Here is a 27,721-nt window from a genome sequence, read left to right as displayed (position 1 = left end):
TATGAATGATGCAGGCTTTGAAGTCAGACAGATCATGTATATGTCGGGTCACCGAAATGAAGCGTCCATTCGAAGCTATAAGAGAGAATGCTCGACTTACCAAAAAGAAATCACTGAGCTCCACACTATCGTGCCAAAGTAAATCCAACCACGCGGCCTCAAGCGGTAATCCCGGTCATAAGCAGCCGTAGTATGACTCAAATACACACCAAAAGTTCACAGAACGTTAATATGTATCCATTTTCAGCATGAGCCGGGTCTGGATTTCTTTCCAATTCCAACGCTAACTTTACTGGGTGCAACTTGTATTTCAAGCGAATGACATTGCGGTAGCCGCCATTTTCTGCCGTTTGTAAAACCAAGGGATGTCACTCCAAATGGAATGTTTGGGACGGTTGACGTCACGACTCTCCGCGTTGATATAGTTCGCTATAAATAATTAAAGTTTGATGTTTACTGGATTGTTTTGTCATGATTTATGTATCTGTCAATATTAGGATTGAAGTTGTATTTGTTGACGTTCATCAGCTGATGAAGAGAGTGCCTCACGTGAGCAAATTTACCATAAAGCACTTCCCACATCATGGAATTTGCTCACTTGAGGCATTATCTTCATCAGCTGATGAATATCAACAAATGCAACTTCAATCCTTCATTGGAAGTCCACATCTCTATTCATCATTAAACACTGAGCAAAATAAACTTGGATGAAATCAAGAAATAAAATAAAAAATATATTATAAGAACATGAATAGTCTAAGGTAAAAAGTGTCTTAGCTATGATTATCTCCATATTGCCCTGTGAATAGTGGATAATATTTTGGATGACTGGATTTATCCCCACCCTGAATGCAAATACCAGGTTACTTGGGTTCTGCAGTAGTCTCCAAGCCTATGGGTCCAAGGTCATGTGACAAGTCATGTGCTAGGTCAGAGTTGAACTGGCCACTGGAACAGTTGATAACTTGCTGACTGGCTTACCTACACTGCTAACCAGCTTACATGTGCTACTCACTTGAACATGTCGCAGCAGCAACCTGTTTGTCAAATACAGGAGTTTGTCACTGACGCAGGCAGCTAGGCTGTCATATTATAGTAGTGAATGACAGGATAGATAAATACTGCTTTTATGAAATCATGTTGCTCAGTAGTGTTGTTAATTTGACATAATTTCAAGAAAATTATAATTCTTAACAAGATTTGATGAAAACATTTATTTTAATTGCCTTGATAGTATTGTCAAGTTTTTAATATTTTTGGGTTATTTTTTGCCCAAAATTGGATCATTAATATTAAATGTATGGTAGGATATAATTTTTTCTATGAGATAGGTTATTGGTAAATTGACTTCAGTTTTGTGGTAAGCCCTGCATGAGACTTGGTCTCGCCATGGAAACGTGAAGCAGTTGGTCAGTGAAGCATAAATTCCTGCAGGGAGTTGTTCATTGCTACACAGGAAGTGAGGCACAGACCGTGACGTGATTTTCTCAGCTGGTGATCATTGGACTATTTCTCCACCTGGAGTTGAACAACCACAGCATGTCAATGGGATACCAGCTTCATTCACTTAATTTTTTCATGTTGTCAAGGTTAAAGACAATGTTGTTCACTGAGTGACAGTTTGGAAGTGTCCCTCGAGCCAATGAGATGTGTGCTGTGAGCTGTCTCCTGATGCTATTCTGATCACGACAGTTGGGTTGATATGCTGGACATGTGATTTCCTTCACTGCAAGTGGATCGGATGTGCTTTGTTTGACATTACAACATTTGTGAATATTTCGGCTGATCTATAACGTATGTCTACTGTCATAGCGTGGATATTGCAGACATATCTGGATTTTGATTCAGTTGCAATTTGTGGAAATATCGAGGGTCGTTTGGATTGTATAGAGGAAATGGTGTAGATTGTGAGGACGTTGTAAACAGGATTCAAACCACTACTGTTCTGTTGGTGCTACGCTGTCATCATGTCGTACAGCAGTTCCGATGATGACGATGAAGTTTTTCATTTTGTATGCAAATTCCGTGGACCAATCAAGAGCCGTCCAGTTCTCTTATCGGTAGGAATATATTTTCTCAAAATCTCACTGTCAGGAATATTTTAGATTTTATCCAAATGCTGCCAAATAAAATATTATTTTGTTCCTTGTTAAAGGGCCAACACTTGTTGTGTGCAAATTAAGTATGTCCTCTGTTAATTTATTGAGTATGTACTTTGTACAGTATAATAACAGAACTCTATCGTTTATTATATATGTGTATATTATGTAAATAAGCTGTGTGAAACATTGTATAATATGTAAATCATTTGTTGATACACACCCTGGATGATGTTCAGAGTTTAATTTGCATCCCACAAAAGTAAATAAACAGTAACTTATCCTCTAAATTTCCTGTCAGCCTGATCTCATCCTGACTGCCAGTGTAATTTAATAGCGCTGAAGTGATACAAGGTCCGACAATAACAGCTTAGACCAACCCTATATTAAAGGGAGGGGCACCTGCTAGGCAAAACATTGATCATTAGTGGTGGCCGTCCTTGCCTGTCCTGTCTACTGACCAGGGATGAAAGGGTGTTTCCCCCTGATAATACTGATTAGTCTGGCTTGAGGCGGTTACACCTGGGTGTTGACACACAAGACACAACCTGAATATGAATGTACACCAGGAGGAGGAGGAATAGGCTGTTCTACTTGTTGGGCTTGTGGGACAGAGCCTAGTTACCCTGGTCCAGCTGACACTGTATTTTCCAACATGTCAGTTTGTAGAATGTGATTCACTTTTGCAATTTATAAAGTCGCCAAATTTTTCAATTTAAAATTAACTCCAAAATCTGTTATTTGTTTGATATATTGACTAAAGGGCTTAAAAATTTCACCAGATTATTTTCGCGATGAGATTAAAAGCCCAACAAAATAATAAAGATCAAATATACCTTGTTTTATGTTTTCTTTTTAATCCTATCATTTTCAGTTACAGGGTGATGAAATTAAACATCAAAATGTTTGGAATTTGTTATCGTAATAAAAACATGGTCGGATGTTTCAGTCAATTTACAAATAACTGAAATTTTAGGCATTTGGTAAATTGCTTTTGTGAAAATTTCAGGTATTTTACACATTGACTGTCACATATGTATTGAGTGAACAAGTACCTGCCCAGCTCATCCAGTCTAAGTAAAGTAGAATTTTTTGTTCACATGAATAAATTATACATTTTCTATAGATTTTGCGTTTTTGTTGTCTGGAAAGTTATTTTCCTGATCTGCATACAATTAAATTATGTGTTTTTTCGTGCCTCCAACCTCACTACCACCCCCTGGTCTCACATCACTTTATTGTCCCCTACCTAAGAAGGTGCTACATGTGTAGCCTTGTTTCTTTACCAGATAAAATACATGCATACAGTGCCACCAAACATCCAGGCTTCGTGTCAATCCACATATCCACAGTTAATGTTCCCTGGCTTGATAAAAGTATGAGCACTTGTACCAAAGTGTCATGTGCCATGAGTAAAGAATTGGAAATCAACACGTCAACCATGTCTTTTGGATGCTACGTCTTCCAATTGCAACTTAAATATATGATACATATATATTAATATGTTATATTACGTGGAAACAATTTTTAAAATGCTATTTTCTCATGTGCAACAGGTCCTTAATGTGATATTAAAAAACCTTTACCATAAACAACTCTCTCCTTTTAAGTCTCTCCTTTTTATCTCGTTGGTTTACAGAATATTTCTCTTAAAATCTTTCATTGGGTAAATCTAAGATAAAATTAAGATTCAATCTTTTAATATTTTTTGTTGTTGATGCTTTTGTGTGAATTTTGGGTCAGTATGATGAGAAACAAAATGTCTTTTATGACAAATGTTTACTTGATATGTCTGAGTGTGTCTAGTCATTCCCTTGATGAGCTAGGATGGCTCCTGAACAGGAGATTCATGTGACATTGTGAACTGGCTTGCAGCATGTCAAGTCTTAACCCTGTTATTGTTATGGCCCCAATAAACACATGATTACAATGTGCAAAACCAGCTCTTAGTAACCTTGTAAGGTCGCGATGACTTTATCGATTCACATAACAATGCACAAAAACTGAACAATTTTGATGTATAGCAGCCACATTAAGTTGACGCACATCATGCTGTAATAAATTTTACTGAGTGTGTTACACAATGAAGTGTTATCATCTTGAACATCTTGATGGATACCAATTTTACTTCCTTGAACAACATTCACTCCTTATCCTCTCTTACAAACGGTTGGTTGGACACATCCAAATGATCTGCAAAATATTTTTGCAATGCCACCTATAGCAATTTTGTTATAGAACTTGAACCTGGGTTAAAATAATTGTTGGTCCCAAGATCTCGATTGGTTGTCATAGAAGGCAGCTTAGTTTGATTGGGTGGTGAGGCTTGGTGACTTGGTTGTTCGTACCCTTACAGCACTGAACGTTGTTCATAATATCAACCACTACTTTCTATGACCTAGATTCGATTATTTACAGGCCACCGTGACAGAATCGGGAATTTCTCTGACTACAGCGTATGACACACCAACATACTAAGTGTCCCATTTCTGTTGCAGGATCATGATCTGAAGCAGAAGATAGACCATGAGATGAAGATGCGGGAGGGGACGGCCAAGTTGCTGGCTGCGTCCAAACACCCTGCCCAGATGCTGGAGGCTGCCAAGAACCTCCTCACTTCCAACACAAGGATTTACGCCTACATGCACGAGCTGCAGAAACGCAAGACAGACGAGGTGCTCGGCAAAAATCAGTGAGTATGAAGAAAATATTTCATCAATGACCTGGCTGCTTTTGCATTACTTAACACATTCAAAGTGCCGGGGAGATTGTCTGAAGTTGATCAGAGAAGTATTGTCTTTCTTGCATTTTGATCACTGAAGGCAGTTTTAGTAATCCAGTGAACCCTCAATACAACGTCCCTCGATGCATCACTTCCTCGGATACAGCACGGGGTACCCCTTGGCCCCTGAAACTCTTAAGAAATTTCCCTTAAGAGTGCAATCATCCAATAAAATTGACAAGTAAACTGATGAGATTGTATTTCCAGTTGCACTACCGTGAGCACATGTAACAACTGAAATACCTTGTCAGCAAGTCGATACTGAAGCATGCATATTAATCCTGTTATTACACTATCTGGTTATAAAAAGTGTTCATTGAATATCTGTAATCCAACTTTCATTCAGTATCGTTGACATTGATTCGATATCCACTGATTCCATGAGGTTTGGGTCCATGGTAATAATGAGTTGCAGGATCTGAATGTTATTTTGTCTTTTACTGTCGATGATTAACATTGTAACTCCAGATGTCCTGTTTTTATGTGTTGAAATGGTTGATTATACATCTAATTAATTTCTTCAGATCAGTGGAAGGCAACCAACTGCCATGCACAGCAAAAGTTAGCGTCTCAGGTAAGTCCAAAGCAATTATGACCAGGCGAATCCTTGGTCTTGACCTGACCATACCGTAACAGCAGGGAGTGATACTCTCCTATCTGTCAGTGGTTTGTCTGCTCCAGGCTTGACTTTTGAACCCAACCCATTCCAGGCATCCACCCATCCAGTCCCCTACGGCACCACAATCTGCTGTGCAGAGTTACACCCCTTTGTCATGCCAGAATCTGATGAGTGAGTGAGTGAGTGAGTATGGTTTTACGCCCCTTTTAGCAATATTCTAGAAATATCACGGCGGGGGACACCAGAAATGGGCTTCACACATTGTACCCATGTTGAGAATCGAACCCGGGTCTTCGGCGTGACGAGCGAACACTTTAACCACTAGGCTACCCGACCGCCCCAGAGAATCTGATGATAGTGGATTAAATTGACCTTGATTGTGATACATGGTTTTGTCAGCACCATACCAATGCTTGTGAGGCTCAGCAAAGCTGTTAACATCTAAGACCTGCATCACTTTGGGCTCTCCTCCCCATTAAGCTGAAATGCTGTTCAAAGCAGTATTATATATAAACCCAACTCTCTTTCATCCCGTCCTGTGCTTTGCCAGAAAAATCATGATCATAATGTGAAATTGATTAGGTTGAAGTTAGATTTTTTTTTACATTATTTTCTTGTTTAAAAAATGTGCCTCTTTTGCCAACTTAATTAAGATGCATTAGCAACACTAGAACTGATGATTAAGCTTTTCTCTTCAAGATAAAACAAAAGCTGTCCTATCATTCAATATGTCTGCCTTGCTTTTCCCCATTAGCTGATATAGTGGCTGTTAGGCTTTGAGATAAGCTGCTTTGGTGATACAGCCTTCATCATCTGTTTGGCTTTTCACCCCTCAGTTTACCTGACTGAAGATAGAGTAGAGGATCTCATCAGGATTGTGCAGCTTCTTGTTGAGAGAGTATATTGTCACGGCCACTGTTCTTCTGGCTTTAATGGGGTGGTGGGGTAGCCTAGTTGTTAAAGCATTTGCTCATCACGCTGAAGGCCCGGGTTCGATTCCCCACATGGGTACAATGGGTGAAGCCCAATTCCAGTTCCCCGCCGTGATATTGTTGGAATATTGCCAAAAGCAGCGTAAAACCATACTCACTCACTCTGGCATTAATCATCTCAGAAAGTCTACCTGTACTAGTTTTTAGAGAGTGGTTACTCATCTACTTTAAGAATTTCCAAATAATGTGTAGTTTACTGTTTTTGTTTTCACAAAATCTCTTTATTGTTGTTCATGTTATGAATTGAGGTCGTAATGGTATACGGCAGGCTATTCAAAATGTTAAATGACATTCACTGAGCCAGTGAATCCCTGGGCTAAACACTGCCTCAGTGGTCTAGTGGATAGAGCATCGGCCCAGAGAGCAGGTCGGTGGTTCGATCTCCTGGCCGTGTCATACCTAAAGACATTAAAAGACATACTTGTTGATAATCTACCTGACACTCGTCATTAAGGAGATAAAACAAGGACTGGTCGGCTGAGAGTGGGCGTAATATGTCTGAGTGGCGTATTCATGTTTAAAACTGGCATGGTATCACAGTGGGCTAGCACTATCAAACAGCATATGTCTGGACTAGTACAAGCAGACACACACACACAAGTGCATGCACATCGCTATAAAAGTGTAATAATCTTGAACGCAACATTAAACCCCATTTCACCTCACCTCACGTTGCTAAAATGTGGTGGGTGGTGGGGGGGGCCTCGTGCTTCGAATGATGATATATCATGCCATATGACTTACGTTTATTATGATCCCCCACAGGGGTACAATATGTGTAGACTATCCTTGTTTCCTATGTAAGGCTGGAATACTGCTTAAAAGCACTGTAAAACCTTACTGATAACATCAGTAAAACTGTCAATCTTGGGAATGATGTGCAGAATCAACATACCGTATTCGCCTTAATAAGCGCTGTATGCACTTGGAACATTGAAAGGGGGGCACCTATTTAAAACATACACAAGGAGTTGTGGTGGTTGGAGTTGTCACTCATTGGAGAGGCAATACGGTAATCCAATTATTGGACATAATGCTGAGATAAATTCTGATTCATCAAGTCAGAGAAGGGTCTTGCAGTTATGTTACTGTATCAGAGTATTTCAGAATTCCCAAATTTGAAAATCATTCCCTTAAAAGGCATGTAATCGAAGATTGCATCAGCTCATGCTTTTATATCTCTTGTTTCTCAAGTTAATAAAACCACAATCAAAGAAATGCAATTTTTGAATAACCTGATCATGGTGTTAAATGTTATGGGACTACACATAACACAACAACGCAAGTTTGTGTTTCATTTAAAGATATGAAGCTGTGTGATTTTCCCAAATCAGTGATGGGAAGAAAATGCATCAAGAAAACAAGAAGTCCGGGACTTGGAAAATAAATTTCTAATCTTGAGTGGTTGGATGGAAGATTTCCTGATACAAACCATCCGGCTTCAATGGAACCTGCTCGGCCCAATCTGGACGGCAATAATTGGGCTATAAGTTACACAGAAAATCTGAAAATAAGAAACTGTATATGCCGCAGATGAAGCTGGCTAATGGCAGATAACTGATCCTGAAAGTCTTTTGTGTCATGGCCACCCACAACATGGAGTACTTATGACATGCAACAGGCTTGTGCATGGACTCGCCATCAGTGGCAGCCATCTTTAATTATGTCCCACAGATAATTACAGGAATGAAAAATTACTAATCAAAAGAAACTTCAGTATAACATGATTGAAAAGTAAGTTTCTTGCTGCTGATAAGATAATAAACTTCTTGTAAGCTGTGTGCTTGTAATCCATTTCAAATTCAGAAAAAAATTATATTCATATCAAATTATATTTCTTAGAGTCACAGTGTCTGGTATGAAACAAGGGAGGGTTGAGGAGTTAGTTCCTTCTTGTAGTTCATTGTGCAAGAGTTCTGCAAGCTGATTAATCAATGCGGTGTAGATGTGTCATGATAACTCTCCTGCCACGTGAGGCAGATAAACCCAGTACCCTTACTCCCATCCCGACAAACACACTGTAGGTCGCGTTGACCTTATTGTGTAGATGCATACAGATACTGATGATGATTCCATAAGATTCTCCCAGTTTCAGCTTGCGAAGGCTGTTCACCAGTCTCCTGTTACCAATGTATTTGACGGAATACTTGGAAACATATGAACTAGCCAAGTATAAGTGTAATGGTTTTTACTGAAGTCTACTTTCCTATATTGATAGATAAAATTCTATACAAATAAAGATGAAATATATATAGAGAGAAAAACAAATCTTGAGGGTTGAAAGGTTTATTTTGTTTCTGTTAACAAATGCATTGCCTGGTGGGTGTTTTGAAGAAATGTGTCAATTGTTTGTTAAAAATTCTAAAGATATTTTCCGGGTTTTGCTTCCAATATTATTTGATAAATGAAATATTTTTTTATATTATTTCCTTTTATGACTTGAAATATGTTTTATTTCATAGGTAAAAGGAAAGTCATTTTTGTCACTAGTTCTGATGATATTAATGTGAACAACTTCCATGATTTAGTAATTTTTATGGCTACTCTGGTTTAAGCTCTTTTATCATTACGAATTTCAGATATGATTAACTTGTACTAAATTCTTGCTCTATGCTGTTTGACAGTGTTTGTATTTTAGAAACATCATGTAGAGTTTTGGAATTTCCGTTTGTTAATGCATTGAGATGTTATGCCAGGTGCATCAGTGGTTCAATCAATCATATCTTTATTCTGCATTTCAGAATTACAGTTATCACTATAGCGTGGTTTCTGAAAATAGTGAAAATTTTCACGAACACATTTGTACCGTGCATTGTTCATGTTGCCACTTCCTGTTTCAGATGTGCGGATACCACTTATGTGGAAGGATAGCGACCACTTCAAGAATAAAGGAGGTATGGCAACTCTACAGAACAGCCTTTCACACTGACCTTGACACTCATGGTGTCTCTCGTACTGCTCTGAATTGAATAATGCTAAACAGGGTCAAATATATGGGTTCGTCAGGCTCTAAAACGTGCCTTTAGTGCGCTGGTTCAAGCTTTTTACTTTGGACAGATAGAAGAAGAGTTACGAGTACACTTTATAAGACCTGTTAAGATTCTGCCCATCCACTTTGCTTAAGAAACTATATTTCTTTCTTTTTTCAGCTTTAATTCAACCGAAATATTTTTACCTATTTTGTACTTTGGAATGAATTCATGATTTATAAAAATCAAATATAACAACCTAAGTTTGGGATCATGAAACATATTTCAAGTTGTCAAGATTTTCTGTGCTGATGTTAGTCAGATCATTGTGCTGATGAGAAAGGTTTGGGACCTTTAAATTGGTCTTAAACTATTTATATTTTTATCTAGTAAAAGGAGTTAGTTCATACATATTTTTATTTCAACTGAAAATTGGGACCGGCAAAGACGTATATGCATATGTCTTTGGTATAGGTAAACAACACAGCGCTTATTTGAATACCTCTCCCTACAAAGAAATCAGGTACGAAAGATAGTCAAGGTGTATACATACATAATATTTACTCAAAAAAATACCTTGATGGTCAGTTATCAACCATCAACCATAAAACGAGGTCACTAGGTTTCACTGGATTACAAATATATTTCAAGATGTCCAATGTGATATATATGATTTAAAATATAAACCTGTTAAATATATTTTTGTAGTTCATGGAAGGCTTTCAAATTTATATTCTTCAAATTCAGTATTTGATAGCTTGCGACATCCAAAGTTTAAAAGGGAATGAAGCAATAACATTAATCGCCACAAATTAAGGCTTTAATGTTTTCAAATGACTAAGTAGTTTTCATTAGGCTGTACCTATAAGCCCCACAAGATTGATCATCAGGGATGCAAGTGTCAGCCTCGATGTCAAGGGAAAAACTAGAAATGTTACCTCCAGAGGACCACTTTAAGTGTGGCAGTCAGCTGGAGGGGGTCCCCTGAGGACATGCTGTGTCAGTCACATGCACCCTGGGGGGTGTCCAGCCCTGTCAATCAGTCACACTGACAGGTGTGCTTACCTATGCCAGAAATGTACACCCTCCAGAGTGATTGATTGTCAACATATGTTCATGTCAGAAACTTCAATGAAGCTAAATTATTTTTATCACTTATTGGTTCTATTTTAGACATGTTGTATCGCAGTTTCTTAATAATAGTTGTTTGATCCCATTGTTATTGTTATTAAGCTTCTAAAGAGAGCAAAGTCTTCTCATAAAAATATAAAAGGCCAGACTCGATTAAAACTTGTTTACTAACTCCAAAATATTGCAATGAATAAAGAATGAAATAAGAGTGAAAAGCAGTGTGCTAACCCCAAAAAAGTAAAATGTGAAAAAAGTTATTTAAAACACTCTAATTAAAACCTGTTGAACATTTATCTAAAATCCTCAAAGCACTACAAATGATGACTAATGCGACAGATCCGTGTGAAGGGAAGGGAGGTAACTGAACTAGTTTCTTATTCATCTTGCCCCCACTATTTACCTATCTACTGAGCATTTTCAGGTAATTTAAAAAAAAGATATTTGGAATCGGATTATTTTTAGTTTTTTTTACCTACCGACCAATAGTTTAATAGATTTAAAGCTTTCAGATAAATACTAGCCTAAGGTATCAAGATCCCATCTCCCCGACATAATATCCAGTAAGACAAAAGATATGTCTACATAGTCTTATAGATTGGCTTGAACTAAGCAATCTATAAGACTATGTAGACATTACTTTTGTCTTATTGAATAGTATGTCTAGGAGATTGTGTTCTCGTTACCTTAGACTAGCATCTATCTAAAAAAAAGCTATGACTGAAATTAATTATATTATGTATATGCATTTTATCTGATGATTTGTATTACTTGCTAAACCATAATTATATGAAATGTTGTATAAATGTTACACAATGATAACTTATAAAAGCACTTGTTGTGGATCTAATTATTATATGAGAACTTAGTATAAATGTTATACAAATATGTATCATGATAGACCCTTCTTGGGTTCGTTTGCTATGATACATTTAGAACAGAGCTAAATGTGTTGTAAAACATGTTCACTCAACTGCAGGTCAATCCTGAAAATGACAACCACAAAAAGAAGAAAATTTACAAAAAAAATAACAAACCATTAGCTCCAATTATTTGTTTGTAATTAAAAAATATCTCCTGAAGTATCATCTCATACAGGACAAAAGTATTTGATCTTAGACAAGAAACACATCCTGGCTCTGCACCGCCAAAAACAATTTCCAAACGCCGGAAATCTATTCTAGATTTCTGGTATCAGACACTGAAATTAGCGACTACACAAGATGACTATCACTTGTGTGCTGATTGAAGGAAATGATTGGTGGTTTGTGAAGTAACTATGCCACCTCTGTCCCCAGATTACCGGCGGTATGCTGTATTCTGCCTGCTGAAGATTGGGACGGAGATCTTTGACACCACAATGATCAGTAACGTGGACAGGAGCATGACCGACATCACATTCGAGGATGTGATATTATTGTAAGTGTAACAGTCATGTTGTAGCTACGCTTTGGTTGTGTGGGTACTCGGTAGTCTTGTGGTAAGTGTGTCTGCTTGCCATACAGATAGCCTTAGTTTGATTCCCCACAAAGGTACAATCTGATATGTTCCGATGTCTGGCTTGGTTGACAGACTGTCATCGTACCCAACAGCCTGGGACATTACTGATGATTATTTTAAGGCTGCAATTGTATAGCTGGAATAGTGTTGACTGTACAACATTCACTGTCACTGTTCATAGTATCAACTACTGCACCTCAATATGATTGAGGTCCGCTATCTACACTTCCTTTTGCGCTAATTTGATAATCGCCCAATCCTTCTGGCACACAATCAATCGTACAATCTCTTGGGGGACTGTCAAGATATTCTTGAAATTCCTCTTGGGAAGCCCTGTTATTAAATTTAATGCCTACATTATGTTAACTGGCATGTAGACAATTGTCCCTCGCTTGTAGCTACCGGTAGCTATTTAGAAGAGACGAAACATTCAGGAAATATTTGGCTGAACTTTGGTGAACTTCAGCGACAAATTGACCCACATGTTTGACTAGCCTTCCACTCACGTTAAACAAAGCAAATTAATTAGAAAAGCTACCAAGAATGCTGGGTAGGGGTGCGTGATAACTTCTCATGCAAGTGAGAGTAGGAAGCTATAAATAGATATGCTAATTAACTATGTCAGATGGCAGGGCAAACTGCTAAAATTATGAAGTAATTAACCGTACAAGGAGAAGAGAAGGACATTGCAGTTGTGTATTTCAAACGGAAAATAAAGAGTTGTGCTTGCCTTGCAGCAACAACATCCCCCATGACTTTGAGTGTAAGGTGGAGGTCTACTGTCACAAACTTCATGATGATCTCTCCATCGCAAACACTCCAAAGAAGCTGAGGAAGAAGATAAATGATATCTCAGGCTCTGTGGGGAGAAGTGTTGGCAAGAGGCTATCGGGACTGGTGAGTCAGTCTTTAGCTTGCCCACACATCATTGTCTTGTCTATCAAAGACCTTTTAAAGGAATTTCATTATAATTTGTGTTATATTTCCGAGAGATTTAAAATATAACAAGGTGCTGATGGAAGCGGTTTCCAGTTTAACATGTATGAAAGTTTGAGAAGTTTTGATATTATCCTTGAAAATGACTACAGCGTGATTAGAGTTAGGGAAGAGTTCAGTACGAGAATCTGTACTTTACTACGAAAGCGTTATCCTAAATATGACATTTGTTTCAAGGGAATAGTTCAGCAAACCTGACGTGCAATAACATTTCAGTTTTACAGAGCAATTCAAAACTGTTGTTAAGTTGGCAATTGCTTGACATAGTTCACAAGATGTCAGCTCCCGATAACATTTATGTAGGGCTGCATTTTGGTGTCTACATTAATTAGTTGGGGTGTTTGCATTGTCATGTCATTAAATTACTAAAAGTATGCAACTGATGAATTTATTTCTTGTGGTGATTTTGTCCTTAATCGAAAATGTTTGCTACAAATGTGTAAGGCCCCAGTCTTCTTTGCCAAGCTAAAACTTACAGAGTTATCTCCCATTATCTGTTTCCAGGTCTACTTCTGTTTCCAATGACTTTGTGATTTATGTTGATGGACATTTAATAATTTGTTTCTTTCTTTCAGAATGATGCAGATATAATTGGAAATATGGTTTTGTAAGTATAATGTCAACATAGTTTTCTTTTGTCACAAAACCTGGACTATTAGGATTGCATATTTTCAAGTATATCAGAGTGCCCGTTATGTTTTTAGCATAATGATGTGAAATATTTATTAATCTATGCGTATGATGCTCTGTATTTGCTTAGCATTGATCATAGCTTCTTTCAAACACAGATTTCAATTCTGTACTATTTGATTACAGGGGTCCCAAGTTTGAACTCGTGGCCAAAGGAGCGCTGAAATTATCTGATGTGGATGACTCTATTCGGACATTTGATCTGCAGCTGGAGACAAATGCAGGTGTGTATAAGGAACAAGAAAATGAATTGTTCTTAAATATCGATGACGACGGGTATTGTGTTTGCTCAAGCTAAAGACAGTCTCAGTTCCTCATTATTCATTGTGTCAACCCACTCTTGTGCCCTTCATGTTCTATAGGGGGTGGGGTAGCCCAGTGGTTAAAGCATTCGCTCGTCATGCCAAAGACCCGGGATCGATTTCCCACATGGATACAATGTGTGAAGCCCATTTCTGGTGTCCCCTACCGTTATATTGCTCTAATATTGCTAAAAGCAGCATAAAACCATACTCACTCACTCACTCACTCGGGGGCACAGGTGGCCCAGTCGTCGAAGGCGCTGCCATTCGCTGAGCAGAGTTGCGTCCCTTGGGCACGCCTGAAACCTATGATTGTGGGTTCGAATCCCGGTTCGCCCCGATTATGTTTCTAGGTATGTCAGCACCATACCCGTGCTCGTTGGTTTCACCGAAATGGTAAACGTCTGAGACCTGCATAACTTCGGGCTTTCCTCCCACATTAAGCTGACACGCCGTGATATAACTGGAATACTGTTAAAAAAAAGCTGCGTTAAACTCACTCACTCACTCACTCACTCACTCACTCACTCACTCACTCACTCACTCACTCACTCACTCACTCACTCACTCACTCACTCACTCACTCACTCACTCACTGTTCTATGGCTGTTATTCTATCAATAGTAATTGTTGTAACTTCCATGTGCAGGATGCTAGGGTATTCTAGTTAAGGATGTGATGCATTTAAGTATGTATGTAGCAGTGTTTCAAATAATATCAGTTGTCTGGCTGCCATCAGGACCCAAATCCTTTAGAACACAAGGCCCTGACCAAACTCTTCAGGCCCTCGTTTATAAAACTGCAGCTTATTGTGACCAAAAAAAAAATGACATGTAACTTTACTGAAGGCCATTTTAAGGACACATACAAATTTGAGAACTACAGGCCCGACACGGGATCTACCTTCCAAGGGCCTACGGGCAGGCACCGATTTCGAACACTGCTATGTAATCAGATTCCTACATTGCTGTATTTTAAGCATCAAGAGTATTATTTTGTTTCCTATAGAAAGCATATATTAAGCTCACTCATATCTCTACATGGATAACAGAGAAATACTGAAAGCTATACACTTATTCATTCATAGATTCATTTTTTCTTAGAAATTTGAGGTTATTTGTTATGGACGATGATTAATTATTCTTCCAGAGGGTAGTGTTCATGAGCTGCCATTGTTCGGCCATTACTGTTGCCGGCTAGCTGCTCTCCCGAACTGTCTTGCAGATCCCACTGTCACAGGATTCCTCAATCTACAGGTAGGTGACATAGTTATGTCCAGGATACCTGTCTCGTCAGTGTTAGAGGACGAATCCAGATCCTGGTTATCAAAATTAGGGTATCAATTGGCTCAGCCATCATCAGTAGAAACTGATCCTAGTTTATTCATTGCATGAACACTGAACAGTTTACTGTAGATTACACGGATAGAGTAGGATCTGATGCTTGCAGTACCTGGGTAACTCACCCATGAAGATTCGGGGTAGAATAGGTCTTCAGCAGCCCATGCCTGCTGTAAAAGGCGACAATGCTTGTCATAAGAGGCAACTAACGGGATCAGGTAGTCAGGCTCGCTGACTTGGATGATGCATGTCATCGTATCCCAATTGGGTGGATCGTTGCTCATGATGTCAATCACTGGATTGTCTGGTCCAGACTCAATTATTTACAGACTGCTGTCAAATAGCTGGAATATTGCTGAGTGCGGCGTTAAACAACAACAAAAACTGGGTAACTGTGTGTCATGCTGAGGGATAGTAGGTTTCTCATTATGATAAATGCACTGTGCACTACTTTCACTGACATTATTGATGCGTCCAGGAGGATGACGACTTGTCCAAGTGGAGGCGGTACTGGTGTGTCCTCAAGAACCTCCAACTGGCCTGCTGGTCATCTCCGGGGGACGTGGAGGTCACGCAGCCCCTCGTCACTGTTTGTGTCACCAAGGTAAGTCAAGTCTTCATCATGCCACCTTGCAGTCTCATTTCAGGATAATGCTGGAATAATAAGGTATCACAGCCCCTCATCTCTGCCGTGTCAGGGTGTGACTCGGATTGCCCAGTGGTTCTGGGCCCATCGTATCATTGCCCGTGAAGATCCGGAGTAGAATAGGTCTTCAGCAACCCATGCTTGCCATAATAGGCGACTATGCTTGTTGTAAAAGGCGACTAACGGGATCGGGTGGTCAGGCTTGCTCACTTGGTTGATGCATGTCATCGATATCAATCTCTGGATTGTCTGGTCCAGACTCGATTATTTACAGACCGCCGTCTTATATCTGGAATGTTACTGAGTCCGGCTTTAAACAACAAACCAACCAACCCATCATATCTTTGCTATCTCATCTCACATAATATCCACTCACTCACACACGTCACATTCACTCATCCTACTAGCACAACAGTATATATCTTGTTTGTAATTCAGTGTATGTTTGTGTTGTCAGAATTCCCAGATAAGTGATGCTGATCCCAGCACGTGCAAGCGGTCACATACATTCCACATCAAGACTGTGACGCTGACCGGAGTACTGGAACACACACTTGCAGCTGACTCACAGGAAGACCTCAACCGGTGGTGGGATGGTCTGCAGCAGCATCTTCTAGACCAGGGTATGCACTCAGTCTCACATCATGGGGGACAGGTCCAGATCATGAATCTTGTAGCATAAAGATATGGTCTGCAGCAGCATCTTCTAGACCAGGGTATGCACTCAGTCTCACATCATTGGGGAACAGTTCCAGATCATGAATCTTGTAGCATAACGATATGGTCTGCAGCAGCATCTTCTAGACCAGGGTATGCACTCAGTCTCACATCATGGGGGACGGGTTCAGATCATGAATCTTGTAGCATAACGATATGGTCTGCAGCAGCATCTTCTAGACCAGGGTATGCACTCAGTCTCACATCATGGGGGACGGGTTCAGATCATGAATCTTGTAGCATAACGATATGGTCTGCAGCAGCATCTTCTAGACCAGGGTATGTACCCAGTCTCACATCATGGGGGACAGGTTCAGATCATGAATCTTGTAGCAGAACGATATGGTCTGCAGCAGCATCTTCTAGATCAGGGTATGCTCTCAGTCTCACATCATGGGGGACAGGTTCAGATCATGAATCTTGTAGCATAACGATATGGTCTGCAGCAGCATCTTCTAGACCAGGGTATGTACCCAGTCTCACATCATTGGGGACAGGTTCAGATCATGAATCTTGTAGCAGAACGATATGGTCTGCAGCAGCATCTTCTAGACCAGGGTATGCACTCAGTCTCACATCATTGGGGAACAGGTTCAGATCATGAATCTTGTAGCATAACGATATGGTCTGCAGCAGCATCTTCTAGACCAGGGTATGTACCCAGTCGCTATACAAGTGCAATAACCTTGGACGTGGTGTTAACCCCATTTCACCTCACCTTTCTGAAGCCTAATCAAAGAGTTGCTGTTGCAAGTTTGACTGAGGTAGTATTGTGCCTTTGCACATACGTGGGCTGAAGAGTTAATTGAGCAGGATGGGCTGAAGATGTAATTGAGGAGGATAGTTTATATGGCTGTGATAGCCCTTTGGGAATTCCAAGGCATAACAGGTCCCCAGTACCTCATGCTTGTCATAACAGCTGACTAATGAGGATTGGATGTTTGCAGTGTGCAAGTTGGTTAATCGCAAGTAATCTGTATTGATGTGTGCTGTTCAATGTTTTCCAGCCTTGTGGAAGCATGCCTGTGATGACAAGATGGACGTCAGAGCATCCAGTGGGAGGAAAGATCAGGTCTTCCTCAGAAAAAGCTCAATATACGATGATACACCGTTAATAGGTCAGTAAGTGAACTTTGATAAATTCTTATTATAATTATAATAATAATAATAATAATAATAATATAAAAAAAATCATATTCTATTCAAATTTGAAAGCAAGTATCAGTATCATTCAGCATATTTACACAACAAAAATGCCGCCATTAAATTATTTTGCTTTCACCTAAGAAATTTTAATACACTTGGGAGCATGACTCTCGCTTTGAGAATCTTTTTCAGTTCATTATGATTTCAAGTACAATTTGTAGTTGTTCTATAGTCAGTCATGCTAATGGGGATTATCACTTTGTTTGGAAAATTACTGATTTTTTACCAAATTTTCCTAAATGCTACATTTTGAGGTTGCTATGACTGTATGTCACTGATGCTTGTGTTCTGCAGATCGTAACTCGGTGACGGATGGTGTTCTAGATGACCTGAAGGTCGATGATGATCAGCTGAGTCAGATGCTGCACACACTGATGGGAGAGGCCTCGCAGATCCGGTCTGGCACTGCCAGGCAGCTCTCCACAAGCTAGACCTGAACACTCCCCACGCCAAACCACAACATTCACACATCTCACAGCTAGTAGCATCCCTGCATCACCACTCTTCATACATTCATACATTCATACATTCATACTGCATGCAATGTGACTTTGGTGCCTGTTTTTGGTGTGTGCTCGACTCAAGGATTTGAGGACAAATAATTGTTATTGTGGAGGAGAATGTTTGTAAACAGTGAACGCTTTTACCAGTGTTGACAAGTATCACAGATCAGTTGCTGTTAACTATGAACTGTAAGATACAGACATCTGATGAGACGTTAATGAAATGATTATGAAGTGTAGGTATGAACAGCCAGCAAGAGAGACATTTGTGAAAGGTTACTACGGACTGTAACATACAGGCATCTGATGAGACGTTAATGAAATGATTATGAAGTGTAGGTATGAACAGCCAGCAAGAGAGACATTTGTGAAGGTTACTACGGACTGTAACATACAGGCATCTGCTCTCCTGTGATGTCATAGCAACAGTGATGTCTGAGAGAGGTTACTAGGAATATGAGGCACACACTTCACAACTGTCAGCATCGGAGATCGGGGTCACCAGGAGAGATATTCATTGGAAATTATCAGGACATCTTTGGACATCGCAGCACAACAGACAGAATTACTATGAAGAGCAACAGATGAACAACTGCCAAACAAGGACAGAGAACCGATGTGTGTAGAATTGTAGCAGACACATGTCTGCTTTTTATAACCAGACAAGGGGACATCTGACTCTGGGAGACAACTGCAGATGTGTTGACATAGATGTAGCTGGGACATCCAACTCTGGGAGACAACTGCAGATGTGTTGACATAGATGTAGCTGGGACATCCAACTCTGGGAGACAACTGCAGATGTGTTGACATAGATGTAGCTGGGATATCCAACTCTGGGAGACAACTGCAGATGTGTAGACAGATGTAGCTGGGACATCCAACTCTGGGAGACAACTGCAGATGTGTAGACACAGATGTAGCTGGGACATCCATCTCTGGGAGACAACTGCAGATGTGTAGACAGATGTAGCTGACCATGCTAATCCCCAGAAAATCAGTAATTCTGCAGTAAGCATCAGTATTTTGTCTAGGGTGTTTCATGGAGTGTCTACAAGAAAAGAAGGTGACATCTGCCTTTTCCTTTTAGCTTTGACCTTGAGGTATTTCAGAGGGCATTCCATCATCTCCACAAGAACTGGAAGATCTATGACCTTATTAACATATTTCACATGGAATATCCGTTTGTACATCTCATATGGTTCTATTTTCATAAGGTACATGATCTTGAAATTTGATACTAGTGATGTTCATGATTGGCCATAGTTTGCAAATATGTCATTGTTTCATCATTGTGAACTGTTATTTGTGGAACAGGTTGTGTTGCCATTGTTACAGGAGGAATGTTTTTTGGCTCGGCCTTAACGCTTGTCCCACCTTTCCTCACTAGATTCTTGGCAGTGGTGACCATCAGCTGCTTTGTGTGAAACTTTCACAAGAAGAGATATCATTATGAAATGACAGAAAATGTACTGAATGGATCATAGCCTATTCCTAATGGCACAAAAATAACTATATAATATCATCAAAAAATGGGAATCCATTGTTACTCCTTCAAAATGTACTTAATGGGATGATGACTTAATTTGATATTATGTCCCTTGAAGGAAATAATCTTCACCTAAAAAATGTTTATATTAAGCTTGCAAGGATTACCTCCCTTTCTCCATATTCATATTGAAAAATGACGAACAGAATTGTTTAATATATGCATCATACTGTGATCATATATCTCTCTCCCCGTATCATGCAGCCAAATTAATAGTTTAATATAGGTTGTCATGGCTACCAGTAAACTATGTATGTAAATTGTTTTTATGTGTGGTCCCTTGTCATGCCATGTTAAAATATAATGTTATGGTGTAATGGAATCTGTCACGAGTCGCGATTAAGCTCTTGCTAGTTGTGGTGTAACAATATGGCAGTTCAGATACGTATCATGTACGAGTCATGTCATTTCCTAAAATGTATTTGACAACCAAAGATGTACTGTTTTTAGGATCTTAAGTCCTTTGCTCAAACAAACAAGTTCCTTAAAACATTGTATGCCTTGTGTGATTTGTGTTTTGTAAAGACATTTGACTCCATTAGAATGGATAAATATGACTTCTTTTTTTTATGGTTTCCATCACATCCAATTCATTTGTAGAACTCAATATTGACCATAGCTAGTCCAGCTAGTTTTGATGAGACTTCCTTGCCAGGGTGGGTAGTGACATCGGTGAATGTAACAATAGTTGGTGAATAGCTACAGTGTTAAATTAAGGGCTTAGCACCTTCTGGTGCCCAGGTTTAGGGTGTTCTTTTCTTATAAGCTGATACAGATTCTCAAAAGCCTGGCTCCGTGGTCGAAGTAAAAATCAAATCAAACCCTATTGTTTTTTGTTTTGTTCTTGAAAGAACATTGAGTCGGTAGGATGGCAAAAATTTAGAATCAATTTGTCCTTTTGTTATATAGCCTAACTTATTCAGGTTGGGTAGTAAAATAAATTAAATTTTTAAGCTGATTTAAAGCTTCTTCTTTTTTAAGCTGTTAACAATTTATTTAATTTTAATATTTACCAAATGCAAAATTATGTTTTTTACAGAAAGGTAATGACTGTTTTGTGAATTATATATCCACCTACTGAAGTAAAAAAGATCTGGCCTCAGAAAAGCGTAGCAGCAGTTTCCTTTACTGGAAGTTGTATGTTGTTTTCTCATTTGTTAGCATACCCAGAAGATGCATTTAACACTCCAATCAAATATATCATCAGGTACAAGGCAGTGAAACACCTAGTCGTGTCATGAAGTCTGTTTGAAGATGAGCACAAACTATCTTATTTCCGACAGAGCTGTAAGTCATTGTGCGTCGTTGTTGCTAAGACTTGTGGATAGTAACAACTGCCACAAATTGCCAAAGCTGTGCATGATAGTATCTATCATATGTATGTATAGTGTACATACGTAAACTTTGAATTATGTATAGTCATGTAATATTATTTCTTCCATAATCATACTTAATCATCCTGTTAGGCCAAGATGTTAGTGATTCAAGTTCCCTGGCTTATGAAACATTTGGGGGTCTATTTTTTGTGAGATTTTCACCCTACTTTTGAAAACCAAATCTAAGAGATGGACTCGGATCCACAAAAGTTACTTGTCTCATTGTAGTGATCTACGGTTGCATCACCTCTGATTGGGCATTTGAAATAAAGATTGATTAATAGCATAAATCACAGGCAGACTTAAAGTAACAAGATCGATTTATTGATAGAAATATACACTTTTTTATAAAGATTTGTAGTTGAGTATATTTTCAAATGTTGAAAATGTCAATATTCTATTCATACCTTTACACTGTGGCGCATGCTATTGTTATATGACAGAAACAGATGAAGACAGGTGTGATTGGAAGCAGGTCTAGAAAACCACTGATTCCCGTCAGTATATATATTGGGAAGTTTCTCGCTATTTATTTTAGTATTGTCTGATGGTGCAGTGGGAAACCATCGTAACAGCCTTATATTCTTGTTGCAACTATCTCACACCTGTATTTTCATAGAATCCAATATTTTGAATAACACATAATCTGACAATCAGGTGATTTGAAGCACTGTTTTTGTCTGGAAAACTTTTTCACTTGAATGAACATGTGATTGTTTGAGGGAAATCTCCCAAACCTTAACATAATTAGTCAGTTTGATTAATTATTTATCACAATTTCAAGCCCTTGAAAATATATGTATTAGATATTAACATCTTATAATATCCTAAGACTTGAAAATTGGTAATTTTAATGATACATTCAGATTACATTCTTCTCATTGATGTTATGATGGGTATGTCGGTTGAATATGGATATGGAGGTTCAACTGACAGATTTCGAATCCATCAGACCAAGTATAAATGGCTGATTTAATCAAAATGTTCCTTAAACTGAATATCTGACATATTAGCCCTTTCAATACTTGTCTAAATGTCATGACATTATCCTTGCCATTGCCTTGTTGTCTAGTCCGATGTCAACATTGTTACGTGTATTGTCCAGTCAGCTTCCTCATATTGTCCATTGTTTGTTAAACAATAGCCATCCAGGGAGATATTATTAGAGTAGGTTGTCCATTGAGCCAGTTATTCCCTGGTTTGATACTGCTAAGCGAACATAAGAAAAATTGGTGTGAACGGTAAGTGTTCCTCTGGTAATGGAAAATTGATTTCAATCGGAAAAGAAACTGCAGTGGAATGTGAGGGCGTGCATGTGGAGTTTATGCTCTGCATGAATTTGTTAATTTGCCACATAAACACATCAACGCAAACCCACCAGGATGCCATTGTACAAAACAACCTTAGCATGGCGACTGTCGTAAGTCTTTGTTAAGGTATGGGAGTTACGATCACCTTAACGCTAAGATCGCTTTGTACAACAGCACCCAGCCCTGCTGTTGGTATCAACTGTTGGATTATGCAGATCTTTTGGTTCAATTGTCAGTTTGGGATTTGTCTTTAGTTTGCTTAGCAGTAGTTTCTGAGGCTTGGGGAAAAACAATAATCTTGGCTCTTAGGATAAGACATAAGACACACAAGCAATTTATGTGGTCATATTTTAACCAGCATTTAAAACAATTACAGTAGAAAAAGTCCATTATCAAACTCCTGAAAGGTGAGTCAGTTTTATGCTAATGGTAGAAAGACAGAGTTATGCAATCATAAGATGAGGGTAAAATATGGGTTTTTATTTTAGTTTTGTGAATTTTTTTCTGAGCTAAGAAGAACACTGCCACAAAACCAAGACACCTTTTATTAATGGCTTTTTCCTGAGAACTAATATTTTTATTCATCAGCCTTTATTATCATTTTTGATGTTGCTGATAAACCACAAGGATATTGTGTTTGTTCTTTGTAAACTGCAAATAGCTGAAACAGTGCTTATGCTGTAGAAATATTCTGCCATGTGCTGAGTTGAAGTGCAGACCCTGTCAATGGTTAGACTTTCAAGTATTAAGCATAATCACATCCAAATATCTTATCAATAGTGTCTTTTCAAAATGAAAACGATATTTGGAAAGATGAGTTGTAGCTGAATCTATGAGCCAGTTCAGTGAATTATGCCAAGGTGTTTAGAATTACAAATTAAAGAGGCACATTGAAACCTGTTTGTTCTCAAGTCTCTTAAAGTTTGGGTAATATTGATCAGTGTTTCTACTTTCTAGATATTGTACCTTGGGAGTTGAAAAGGAGTTTTGAAAAAAAAAAAAATATTTGCTGATTTAGCAATTAATTAGTGGGGCTCAGTATGCCTCTGTCTCTGTTAGAGTTTATGCTATTCTAGTTGTTGAGTTTAATAATTCAGTTGTTCTAGAAACTTGTCAGGAATTTGCAATAAATTGTAGATGCAGTGCCTTACAGCAATATAACATTGAAGTTGTTCACGTTGAATTTAATCCATGTTAAAATTTGAGAAGTGGTGGCTGCCCATTTATTTATTAACTTCAATATTTGATTATGTGTTAATTGTGTGTTGTCGTACAGTTTGGATATTTCACTTCAGAAACCTACAGTTATTTTTGTATTTTTGAGTAGAATTTAAGCCTGAAATGTTTTACATCCAGTTGATTTATTTATATAAAATAGAACATTAATATTATGATACAACCAAAACAGTAGACTTATTTCAGAATTTTTGTAATCAACTGTTTTGAAAATGCAGTACTATAATATATTTTTACTAAAAAATATGCCAGACAGATTGTTATTCAACAAAATCACTCAGAATAACACATTTGCTGATGGTTGGTTTCTATAGATACGGAACTTAGTGTAGACTGAATAGCGGGAGCTCGCTGAAGATACAGAGAGCATATGATAAGTCCCAGTAGTAAGTGTTTTTTTAACTGATCAATCTCATTAAAATCAGATCTTAGTTCTCGCTACCGCTAAACAAAGATCTGAGGACATCCCATTACGGGTCACGTCAGACCAACCTTGCACCAACTTTGACCGACCAATGGAATGACCAATCAGAAGGTAGCTTTCTCATGCTTTACGACACTACTTTCTAATTGGCGACTACGCTTCGAAACATATTTTGACAAATTCTCGATTACAAATTTGAAACCTGAACAAAAAAACATTCTGGAATGGCTAATAGATGGTGTAGATTGAAAGAATTCAGTCGTTAAACCCATAACTATCATTTAGAATACCCCATGTTAGCGTTTTCGAGGTTACATGATTAGAAATCACATTCCGACTGTCACTTTCATAATCTGGTAAGCAACGCACTGATTGGTCGGATGAAAGGTCGTTCTGACATGACCCCAAATGGGATGTCTTCAGATCTTTGTTTAGCGGTAGCGAGAACTGAGGTCTGATTTTAATGAGATTGTTAACTGATCGCCATTCCATAACATCCGTGATATGTTGTAGATTGTTCAAACAAGGCATAATAGACCAATTTTGACCAAGGTAGTTCCCATTTCTTAGTATGTGTTTCCCATTTTGCTTTAATGACCCCAAAGAAATATAGCTGGTAGTTTTTATCGTTACAGTTTGGGCATGGAATAGTTTCGTCCAAATCTGTTTCATGTTCAAATGTGTCATAACAGAATTGTGTTTTCTTTTGTTTCTTTTTTTTTCTTGGATAATTTTGCCAAGATTGTTTTCTTTGGTTGAAGGGCACATGTCACTCGTGAAGAAATGTATTAACGCTCAAGTTGTGGCATTGTTACAATGGTCATCAATATGTTGGTGAGGTGGTCTTGTGCAGCATGTTGTCATCTCACTGCATCCACTCAGTCACCAGCTGAACTGCTGAATCCCTTGTGATGCAATAAGGCTTGTCCCAGAATAGGTCCATGCAGTTTCACAGCTTAGGCCAGTTTCAAGCTTCCTGAATCTTTTGGATAGATTCCTTTAAGGAGTTGATTACTTATATCAGGACTGGCTGAACCTCCATAAGACTTCTACAATTGACCTTAGTATTGAAAATTTATTTCTGTCATGTTTTATTTCGCTTAGGTATATATATGATTTTAGTTTAATTACATTTATCATCTATTTATACCATATGCATATGTTATTGAACAGATGAAAAATTCAATTTTACAACTTACATAGATGACAGAATTTGGATTTTATTTTATCATTTTATTTTTTTAGGATAAAGATCTAAAGTTTTGCATGCATATTGAATTTAAAAAATAATTTCAGTTTGTGTTGTATATTATTTGACACCCTTGTTTTATATTGTGAAACGAACTGGGACCTATCTGGGACGACTCAGCTTTGTTCCAGTACCTCAGTCACAGCGCGCCTTTCCGGCCTGTGTTCAGTGAGATGACTGAGTTATCTCCCTTGTATAGCTGTACAAATGCTCTATAAACTCCACTCGTCTTGGATTTGTCATGTCAATTAAACGCCATTGCAAAATAAAAACTCAAAAACAAAACAAAACTGTGTTTTCTGTTGTATTTCTTTGCATCAAGCATAGATGCATTGCTTGTAAAGTAGTTAATGCAGTAATTAAAGAGACAAGTGGTCTGAAGGATGTGGTATCAGCAAGAACACTTTGGTAGCACGCTTCTGCTCTCTAACTCACTGCAAATGGCTTAATAAGTGCCCTGGGTTCTGAGAGCTATGTAAGTCAACACTTACAAATTAGGACAACCCATGACCAGTGAGTGTGACTAAACCCAGTCAGCAGAATTCCAGATTTATCACAACGGCAAGTAAATGATCAAATCTGGATCAAACAAACCAGTGACTGAAAGCATGGGGAACAATCCATGCCATTAGGGCACGATGACACCAATCAACCAAGTCACCAAGCCTAACCACTTGATCCACTGGTTGCCCAAATATGATGAGGAAGTGTTATGTGAGGATGGTTCACTGGAAGGAACTGCCTTATCCTGAGGTGAGGTGAAATGGGGTTTAACACTGCATCCAAGATTATTGCACTAATATAGCAATGTGCTTGCGTGGCTGCTTGAACTAGTCCAGACTGATGCCAATTTTAAAGTTTTGACTGCTATATGTCAATGACCCACGGGCAGCGGATACGGGACCCACAGGGTACAGAGAGGGCGTTACTGTGTCCAGGGTAGCTACTCTAACAATTTACTAAGTGCCCTGTATCTATAGTCCAGCGGATACTGTGTCCAGGGTAGCTACTCTGACACAGTTGCGCAGTGCCGTGTTACTATAGCTCGCTGATGGGTGGGATGATGTGGTAACGCCCACCTGTACATCTAATGTGTCGCTTTCAACATAAGGATGTATGCAATGGACAGAGTTTAAATGTCGTATCGCCACGGATATGGCAAAACCCGTGATTATGAAATCTGATTGATAAGCCACGATAGGATGTGCCTCGCATGACGTTAAACAGGAACAAGTGAAATTGTGATGAAAACAACGTTTAACACTCAGGGCATACAGAGGCAGAATCTATAACTGCCGAGGGATCCGCGCTTTTTCATCTACATGTAAGTATTTAAATACACTTTTGAGCTTGTTTTGTGTTTCGTTGTGAGTCTGTAAAGTTAAAGTATAACAGAACAAATGATTTTATTTTTCATTAACGCCGCTCTCAGCAATATTCCAGCTATATGACGGCGGTCTGTAAATAACAGAGTCTGGAGTCTGAAGATAATCCAGTACTGATTGACATAATGAGTATCGATCCACGCAATTAGGATACGATGCTATGCATCTACCAAGTCCGCGAGTCTGACCACCCGATTCCGTTAGTTGCCTCTTTATACGACAATCATATTTAGTCGCCATGGCACTAACATCAAGCATGGGTTGCTGAAGACCTATTCCCTACTTCATTGGTCAAAGGATGACGTGACTATCATTCGTTGATATGTCACAGTGACATGTTGTATTTCCCAATAGCCTAACCCATAACAACGCGACCCGTGAAGATTCCGGGGTAGAATAGGTCTTCAGCAACCCATGCTTGCCGTAAAAGGTGACTTTGCTTGTCGTAAAAGGCGACTAACGGGATCGGGTGGTCAGGCTCGCTGACTTGGTTGATGCTTGTCATCGTATCCCAATGGCGTGGATCGATGCTCATGATGTTAATCACTGGATTGTCTAGTCCATACTCGATTATTTACAGACCACCGTCATATATAGCTGGAATATTGCTGAGTGCGGCGTTAAACAACAAATCAACCAACCAACCAACCATAACAACGCAATAGCCTGAACCCTTTCTCAACGCAAGCCCTTTCCAGCTTGG

General features: G+C 38.8%; 1 protein-coding gene across 5 annotated transcripts in view; it reads left to right on the top strand.

The window, feature by feature from the left end:
* LOC139453326 (rhotekin-2-like) overlaps positions 1-25,910 on the top strand; it is a 103,940-nt gene extending 78,030 nt beyond the window's left edge. For 3 of the 5 annotated variants that reach the window (XM_071234993.1, XM_071234997.1, XM_071234995.1), the window contains 12 exons: positions 4,598-4,791; positions 5,406-5,455; positions 9,333-9,386; positions 11,888-12,008; positions 12,827-12,986; positions 13,661-13,692; positions 13,902-13,999; positions 15,227-15,333; positions 15,896-16,021; positions 16,521-16,686; positions 17,788-17,898; positions 18,281-25,910. In XM_071234993.1, coding sequence (XP_071091094.1) covers positions 4,598-4,791; positions 5,406-5,455; positions 9,333-9,386; positions 11,888-12,008; positions 12,827-12,986; positions 13,661-13,692; positions 13,902-13,999; positions 15,227-15,333; positions 15,896-16,021; positions 16,521-16,686; positions 17,788-17,898; positions 18,281-18,417 — 1,356 coding nt within the window. In that variant the 3' untranslated portion in view covers positions 18,418-25,910. Of the gene's footprint in view, positions 1-1,392; positions 2,061-4,597; positions 4,792-5,405; positions 5,456-9,332; positions 9,387-11,887; positions 12,009-12,826; positions 12,987-13,660; positions 13,693-13,901; positions 14,000-15,226; positions 15,334-15,895; positions 16,022-16,520; positions 16,687-17,787; positions 17,903-18,280 lie in introns of those variants that run through there. The other 2 variants (XM_071234996.1, XM_071234994.1) reach the window with 2 other exon arrangements.
* The last annotated feature ends 1,811 nt before the right edge of the window (positions 25,911-27,721 follow it).

Source organism: Haliotis cracherodii, unplaced genomic scaffold, assembly GCF_022045235.1.
Source record: "Haliotis cracherodii isolate W230 unplaced genomic scaffold, xgHalCrac1.p SCAF_9, whole genome shotgun sequence".
In the NCBI taxonomy this organism is placed as follows: Eukaryota; Metazoa; Mollusca; class Gastropoda; order Lepetellida; family Haliotidae; genus Haliotis; species Haliotis cracherodii.
This window is presented reverse-complemented; position numbering and strand designations above follow the sequence as displayed.